The 8,507-nt window shown below is 40.3% G+C and overlaps 1 protein-coding gene across 3 annotated transcripts in view; it reads left to right on the top strand.

Moving 5' to 3' along the window:
* Positions 1 to 1,069: 1,069 nt before the first annotated feature.
* The window catches only part of prdm5 (PR domain containing 5), a 28,459-nt gene continuing 21,021 nt past the window's right edge, over positions 1,070 to 8,507 (top strand). For 2 of the 3 annotated variants that reach the window (XM_026346159.2, XM_026346161.1), the window contains exons 1-10: positions 1,070 to 1,313; positions 2,136 to 2,219; positions 2,828 to 2,950; positions 4,185 to 4,353; positions 4,500 to 4,677; positions 4,959 to 5,051; positions 5,217 to 5,338; positions 6,030 to 6,109; positions 8,113 to 8,197; positions 8,277 to 8,434. In XM_026346159.2, coding sequence (XP_026201944.1) covers positions 1,215 to 1,313; positions 2,136 to 2,219; positions 2,828 to 2,950; positions 4,185 to 4,353; positions 4,500 to 4,677; positions 4,959 to 5,051; positions 5,217 to 5,338; positions 6,030 to 6,109; positions 8,113 to 8,197; positions 8,277 to 8,434 — 1,191 coding nt within the window. In that variant the 5' untranslated portion in view covers positions 1,070 to 1,214. The remainder of the gene's footprint in view (positions 1,314 to 2,135; positions 2,220 to 2,827; positions 2,951 to 4,184; positions 4,354 to 4,499; positions 4,678 to 4,958; positions 5,052 to 5,216; positions 5,339 to 6,029; positions 6,110 to 8,112; positions 8,198 to 8,276; positions 8,435 to 8,507) is intronic. The other variant, XM_026346160.2, reaches the window with a different exon arrangement.

The raw sequence follows: 8,507 nt of genomic DNA, 5'->3' as shown, positions 1-8,507 counted from the left end.
CTTTACTCTAAGATAAACAGATGACAATTAATATCTCTTTAAATGTGGTGAATGCCTTTAACTACAGTTATAACTAACCCAAATATAATTTAGAATATTGTTAATTTAGGTTTAGCCTGGATATATTTAAAATTGACATCAGACGTTAAGATGTTAGCTGATGGTTTAGAACAGTGACCCTCGTGGTTCAGGGGGTTCAGTCTTTTGTTTACTTCAGTTATGTGCATGTGTGACACAGTGGTAGACATCGCATGATCACATTTCAGATGGGCAAAACTGAAATGTAGATAATAAATTTCATTAATCAACTGATGTGACAGCTAATTCATAATAGTCAGAAAGCAATTTGAAATATCCACATTTAGACGTGGCGCTGATTCAAATTTAACAACACTGGATGCTGTGCCGAGCAGCCGGCTGCAGGCCAGAAGAACCATTGTTGGTAAATTGTGGTTTCTAGCCTGCTGAGCTGACTGTTTCAAGCTAAAAGGGTCAGTTAAGACCTCTAGTCCAGTGCTTGTTGGTATAGTGTGGTTTCTGAACTGTAGAACAGACAAACTCAAGCCAAAACACACAGAACATCATAATATTCTGAGGTTTGTGAGGCCAGTGGTGACGGGTTTTCAGAACTATGTGAGTTGCATGTATTATCAGTGAAGTATAAGACGTTACAGAATAGAAAACATTAATGGATCTGGGTTTTCAATGTTAAACAAACAGAGAGAAAGATTTTCCAACATAACCACTAACAATAAGTGCAATGGGAATAACATTTGAAAAATGTTCATGTTATTAGTGTTCAAGTACAGTTCCCTGATGTACTCCCTTACTGTACCCCTGAGCTTCAATAGAGATTTTTATTTTTCGCCTACAAAATCAAAGGGAGCTCCTCAGCTTTGCCTGATTCCTGCACAAAATGTGTGTCTTTAAGTTGAGATTGTTGTTAGTACACGTGTGAATGGATGCTTCGCTGTGCGAACCCTCCAGTGATGCCTGTGAATGCAGAGCTGCTCCACACTAAAGGTAGCTTCTGGTTACAAACTGTGGACCAATCAGGACGCCGCTCGGTCTTCCTGCAGCAGGAGCAGCAGAAGTTCAACCTGGATCCCGAAGAAAACTTTCTGCTCTCCCTTCAAACTCTGACAATGCTCGCTCACTTCCGCTCACACATCTGATAGCCAACTCGTTGTCATTGAAGGACACGTTTCCGAGTAATGACAATGTTGGGTATGTACGTGCCAGACAGATTTTCTCTGAAATCGTCAAAGGTCCAGGATGGAATCGGTCTGTACACGGCGAGGCGGGTGAAAAAGGTTTGTAGTTTCTGGCTGAGCTGCTTTGTAACCGACTACACACGCTGGGACTAACTTTTCTGTCATGTTATGTACCAAATAAAGAGGGTCTGAGCGTGCTAGATAGTTTTTGTGTTCGCCTTATTCGCTGTCAAAGTGTCAGCGTGAACCCGCGGCTGCTGTGACGTGAAGTGCCACGTAGCTGCAGCTGCCCCCGCGCCGCACGGCACCGCACGGCACCGCACGGCACCGCACCGCGGCGAACCCCATGTCGGGGAGCGGGGCCGCGCGTCTGCGTCGCGGACCAGCACGGGGGGCAAACTACACACAAATGCTACATTCAGCTCCACACGCTCGTGTTAAAGGTTATTTTAGCCGAACTGGAGACATTTTGTTTTTCCCCCTATCGCCATGATTTATAGAGAAAGTCGAGCTGCTCCGTTCTCCAGTGGGTTCATGTGTCAGGAAGGATGCGTTCACGTCCACAACGATACTGTCATACTACATCTGTGGCACTGTGGTCAACAGGTTGTGGATGAACCTGACTGTAACATGAAGAAACACCTTTTGAACCCCTTTGTCCCCTGTTTCTGGTTTTTGGTACTTTCAGAAGGAAAACAACAAAAAAGAGAAACTGCACTGAAGGATGCATTCACATGTCACATTAAACAGTAGGCTCGCCCATCATATATCCACAGTACAAAACTCATGGTGTGGACTTTCCACTGGGGTGTATGATAATGATTTGATCTCCCACTTTGACTGCCACTTTTTTTTTTTTTAGTTTTGTTTTTTACAGTGCCATTGTGTTTGACTAGTGATCCCCTTGTGCTTTTTTTAAAGGGAGAAAAGTTTGGCCCCTTTGCGGGCGAGAAAAAGCTGCCTAGTGAGCTGGATGAAAGCTCGGACACCAGGCTGATGTGGGAGGTGAATGCACACACTTCCTGACCTGTTTCTACAGCAAAATGCACATGTTCTTACAGTGTTTTCAAAGAGAAGTAAGGGTAAATCACTGTTTTTTCAGCAATTATTAAAGTATGACCTTCTCTTTGTAACACTAGTGATACAAATAAATAGAAATACATAGGTTTGTATGTATGTTACATGTAAATTTACAAAGGGAATAGACTCCTTACAGCTTGAATTGCAGTTAGCAACACAACACACCATTTACCATAAGATGGCTGAGAAAGAAAGGCGCAGTTGCTTGTATGTTTGTCCAAACACATTCTCAGGTTTTCTGTCATAAAGACAACATTTAATTATGTTGCTGGTCAATTGACTGTAGCGACGGATTTAAACTGACGCTCATCTCCCGCTGTGAAGAAGCCACTGATGGCAACCACTAAAACGAATCCTGTGATGTAGTTATCTGTAGCTGTCACATTGCGAGGTGTAGACCTATGCACATGATTAGATGTTCACATGTGAGGCAGGACGCACTTTGATCTACATAAGACAAACCATGAAAGCAGCAAAAGAACAAGAGTCCATGTTCACTTCTAACTCATGCAGTTGTTTTTTTTATATTCCAGGTCCGAGGCAGTAAAGGAGATGTGCTGTATATTCTGGATGCAAGTAACCCACGCTATGCCAACTGGCTGCGGTTTGTTCATCAGGCGCCTTTGCAAGAGCAGAAGAACTTGGCTGCTATACAGGTATATTTCCTCTCAGTGGACAGTGAATCGCTCAGTCCTACCTAAAAACAGACAGTGATACATTTTACAGGCAGTACACATCTGTCTGGACTGGGTAATGAATTTTATTAATGTGACCATAAAGATCTCGAACAGAGAAGTTATTAGACTTATATAATAGGTAGAAGATGTTGGTATTGAGGTTAGTCTCTTGTCAACCTGGAAAACATTTAAAGCATGATTCTCAAACTCACCTTTTCTGTTGTGTTTAACTGCATTTGCTCTGTAAGACATCCCAGATGATCACATGCGTTTGCATTATACATGCGAGTAGATTGCAATGTCATTACCGCAGCTAAACATATAATTTTATAAGTTCTTTGCAGGCAGATGTTGAAAAAATTTAAATATTTCTTAAATTAGTGAAAAACCTTAATGATCTTGATTTAACAATAAAAAGATTCAATGGGAAAAAGTATCTGAACTCATATAAGGAGAGAATGATATTTATTTCTGCTCTATTTCATTTCAGTGTGTTTAGCTTCTACATATTTATTGCGTTTCTGCTGGGGGAGTGTTTTGACATGACAAGACTCCAAGAACATTTTTTAAAACTCGGATCTGGACAAGCACACAAACATACATTTACGCTGGATCTGGGAAATTTCACCTCTTGCACTTCTGTGCTACAGATAGAAAAAAAGATTGTCCTTCGTGGTGGAAGAAAAATACGCGTGGAATGAAGAGAAAACGAACATTTCAGGTCTTTGGGCCAAGTTCCTACCATTAATACAGAAATGCCCAAAGTGATTGGTTGTTTAAAGGTCATCCATGTGTGTTAAAGCTCTGTGTTTCATCAACACTGACATTTATTGTGTGGCTTCCTCTTCCTAATCATTATTTATGTATATTTAGAATCCCATAGTTAAAACAAAATGATGTTTTGATATTATTAGCATGACCTTTGAGGATGGGGAAGTTAATGACAACATTTTTTAAGGTTTTGAGCTTTTGACCTGCTGCCTCAATGAGACTTTAACATACTGTTGTCTCAGTGTAAAGAGTCCAGGGTTCAACCTTCAGCCAGTTTCAGTAGTCGCTTAGGGTGCATTACCATAAATGGCTATAACTCTATTTTAGCAGGATTGCTTTTCTCATTAGCTACATTCTTCTGACAATTGTTAGGCACAGCTCTGCCAGTGTACTTTGGCACTGTTATTGTTGAATCCATAGTAACTATGTTTTTGTGTGTTAGGACGGAGAAAACATCTTCTACCTGGCTGTGGATGACATAGAGACAGACACGGAGCTCCTAATAGGCTACCTGGACAGTGATATGGAGGAAGAGGATGAGGAAGAAGAAGAGGAGGTCATTAAAGATGAGGACGAAAATAGTAAAGAAGCTAAACATCTTGTTGAAATGGGTACAGTGGAATTGTAGATCCTCATTACTGTATCTTACGTAAGCCTAATTATTGATAACTTATGACAACAGGGGCATTATTTTTTTATTTTACATTTTTGCTATGAGACGTGACATGTTGATTATGTGTGCACCACATCTCTACAGAACTAGTAATAAAAAAGGAGGACCACCCCTGCTTGCTGTGTGAGAGCAGTTTTCCCAGTGAGGAGATCTTGGCCGCCCACCTCCAGAGTCTGCATCAGAGGCCCAGCACAGAGGAGAAGGAGTTCAAATGCAGAAACTGTGGCAAGAAGTTCCCCATCAAACAGGCTTTGCAGCGCCAGTGGGTTTTACTGTTGATCACTTAACTGGTTGTAGTGCGGCTTTATATAACTTTAATCTTTTACTTCAGACACAGTATCTACAGCGTGATCATCTATTTTCATTTTCAATACAAAATTAACTTCAAGTTTTGCTCATTTTTTTTATTCTTCTCGTGTATATCTGCTCTTGACAGTTAGAGAGTTTTTAACTTTAACACCAACCTTGTCTCTCTTGTACAATATGTTTAATTTTCTACTGTAATTGGTGACTAATTTGTTTTTATTTTGAATCTTTCCTCAGTGTTTTGCATTGTTCCGAGTCACTGGATCCATCAGCCGACTCTAAAGCACACCAGTGCCCCATCTGCCACAACACTTTCAGCTCAGAATCCAGGTAACATCCATCATCCAATGGGAAATAATACCCTGTATATAGTACAATGGCCACGAGATATTTCTCTCCTAATGCACAGTTTCACCATAACAGAGGTTGTACTAGCTGCTCTACCTAACTGTACTAACTCTTATTTTCTTTTTCTGGTGCGTACCCCATAAACAGTTTTGAACAGCATAAGGAAGCCTGTAAAGGAGACGCCAGGTTCATCTGTAAAGCAGAGAGCTGTGGAAAACGATTCAAGAGCAAGGACGCTCTGAAGAAGCATAAAGGAAATGTTCACACAGGTTGGCCTCTCTGTCTCTCCCTGTGTACTAGTGTCATTTTATTTCTCTCTTTCTGTTTACATATTCATAGGTATAGCTTTTCAATCTATTTTTCACAGTGTATCTAACAAAGTTAATTGTCCATTAGAGCCTCAGCACTCAAGCAACTGTAGAAACGCTACTTGACCTCAGTCAGTTAAAAATCTATGAACTATTAGAGACACATCTCTAATTACTTGTGCTCCGTAATTGCTGACCTGTGTGTTCTGGGGCGGCTCACTTTTTCAGATAATTGGACTTTCGTAGTGATGTAGGGCAGCGGGGCTCTATGCAGCGCTAATCAAGTATCAACCCAAGATTAAGATATTTGTCTCATTGGCTGATGGAGTTGAGATCTGGGCCTTTGTTTTACCAGTGTGATCAGGATAAGGGGTGTGGGTGCGTGTGTTTGGGTGTGGGCGATGGGGAAGTGGATCAGGCGCGACAGATGTGTGTTGGCTGGTAGGTTGAGTGAGTCAGATGGGGATAAGTGGAGGGCGTCAGGACGGTGAGATCACTGGGCCTGAAGAAAAAGGTCCAGTAAACGTATGTATTTTTCTGTTGCTGTGTGGTGATCGTTTTTAAATGGTTGCCATGATTGCACACTTTTATTATCAGTCCTGTAGATTAGACCTGGTCATTTTTTAAGTAACTCTTTTCTTTGTTTTTTTAGGGAGTGCACGACGGAAACTCACGTGTACCATATGCAACCGAAAATGTTCCTCTTCTCTGAATCTACAAGAACATAGAAAGGTGAAGTCTCTAGAAAGAAAATCTACTGCACAGCTCAAATTCTACCACAAGAATACTTTGCATTGGATATGAGAGGATTTACTCAGCTTAGGTAGTTTTGCATGATCCATTTTTATACTGATGTCTCATTTTCTGCTATACAGTGGAATCTATCTCCCTCCACTGTAACCCTGTCTAACCTCTTAATCTCACATTTGCTTTTGCCTCCAGTGCTTCTGAGTTCACTTTGTTCAGCTCTTCTCCCTCCATGTGAAGTTGTAAGAAATGTATTCTGTGTGTCACAGAGCAAAGGGTTTCCTTTTCACAAGCTCATCCCACAGGTCTTGTGAAATTTAAGAGGTTCTGTCGACATACAATAAAGTTTTAGCCTTGGCATCAGGATTTTCCCTTTTATTGATGGATTACAGATTTGAGTGGGATGTTGTAAATGTGGTTCTAAAGCATTTTCATAAATATGATTCGTTGTTTGGAAGTATAAGTCTATATTCAGCTTTTACATTTGCTATTGTGTTGTGCACAAAGATGCAATTTCAATGCAACTAAATGATATCAAAGTATTATTTACTGTTACTCAGATGGGACTCAAAGTGCTGCTTTGGTGAGATTTTAAGGTCCCGTGAGACGGTACACTCCAGGAAGTCCAGTTGGAGACACAGAATGTGTAGTTTTTAAAGCTTACAGACTGGATAGTAGTTAGTTTATCTTTAGTGCAGATGACTGCGAATAAAACAGCAGAGGGTCAACTTATTTGCCCTGCTCTTGTGCTGTTTTGGCCTCTGTGTTAACACCATTGTACAAGCAGTGACAATCAGTGTGTAGTGATGCTCATTTGATGGATGGAAAATGTAACAACAAATCGTAAATGTTAATCGGTTCAGGAAAAACACAAATCTCTAACATTTGGCTGTGTGGATCCATCTTGTACAATCATGTTTTTTGTTTTCCACTGGTTTTGCCTGGACACCACTTTTAATTATGTTGGTCATTAGATTAGTATTCAGGTTGTCTCAAACAATTTCTCTTATTGGTTGTCATTTATTAACTGTAACTCATTCATTCATTATATTAACTGGTAAATGTGACATGTAATTTTCTCTAGCCAACATCTATCATCCAAATTAATCAACAGACAGTAATCCATCCCTGTCAGCTTATTTATCATTAAACCACTTGCAAACTGTTCCAACATTTAAAGTCACCTGGAAGTTGTAACATACAGTAGTCTTGCAGTGCATCATTTAACCTACTTCAGCTGTCTATGACTCAGTGTTCTCCAGTTTCAGGTCTCCAGGGTGTTTTAAAATAGGCATCTGAAATGTTCCTGTGTGTCCTCGTTATGTATCTATGTGCTAGTTCTACCATTATATGGCTCATCACAGCAGTAATGTTTCTTAATCACGCACTATTGTCTGAACTATTGTTTATTTAAAATAGGAGATTTGACAGTCAAAATGTGTTTCTAGACATTTAGGCCAGCATTACTAGAATTGACTCCTAATAACACTTAAACAACGTGTTATTAGAAATATGGAACATTCCTTTCGAAAATATTGAGTGTATTCTTACAGCTTCGATGAAAGACATCAGGACATTAAGTTATATTCTTGCCAAAGAGCAATCAAACTTTCCATAATGACACGTTAACTCCAAAGCCGCTTAAAATTGCCATTATCATCATTTAGCTGAACAAGCTTTTGCAGTAGCAGCTGTGACAAGAGGAGCTGCTGTGCATTAGCATATGCTATTGTAGCTGTACGCCGGGGAACTATTGAATGTGCAATTATTGGAGCTAGGCTCTGAAGCAGAAAGGGATTGAAACTTTTCATCACTTTAATTGCTTTTCTGTCTGTAGACATCAGTCTAATGAAAATGGACAAGATTTAGTTTCTGTTGACCAGTGCAAATGGTGATCGCTGAACTTGTACAGGAACTTCACCCTGAGTTTTTAAAATGATCAGCAAGACCAACACATGAATGTGCTGTGTTTTGCTCTTTTGTTGTAGGTACATGAAATATTTGACTGCCACGCATGTGATAAGAAGTTTATTTCTACTAATCAGCTGAAACGCCACATGATAACACATTCAGGTAAGAAAATAGCGAATAAATACATTAGGCATCGTCTGTGTTTACCAAAATCCATCTCAATCTCTCGTTTACTGTTTAGAGAAGCGACCGTATACCTGTGAAATCTGCACTCGATCATTCAAGCGTCTGGACCAGGTGACGGCTCACAAGATCATCCACAGTGAGGACAAACCATACAAATGTAAACTGTGTGGGAAAGAGTTTGCTCACCGCAACGTCTACAAGAATCATAAGAAGGTGAGCAGCTGTGACACCACACATAATAATGCACTGGAAACTTTCTTGGTGTCGTCCATGACATGCAGATGGA

This window comes from Anabas testudineus, chromosome 4, assembly GCF_900324465.2.
Source record: "Anabas testudineus chromosome 4, fAnaTes1.2, whole genome shotgun sequence".
In the NCBI taxonomy this organism is placed as follows: domain Eukaryota; kingdom Metazoa; phylum Chordata; class Actinopteri; order Anabantiformes; family Anabantidae; genus Anabas; species Anabas testudineus.
The sequence above is the reverse complement of the archived record's forward strand: the minus strand, read 5'-3'. Positions and strand labels throughout refer to the sequence as shown.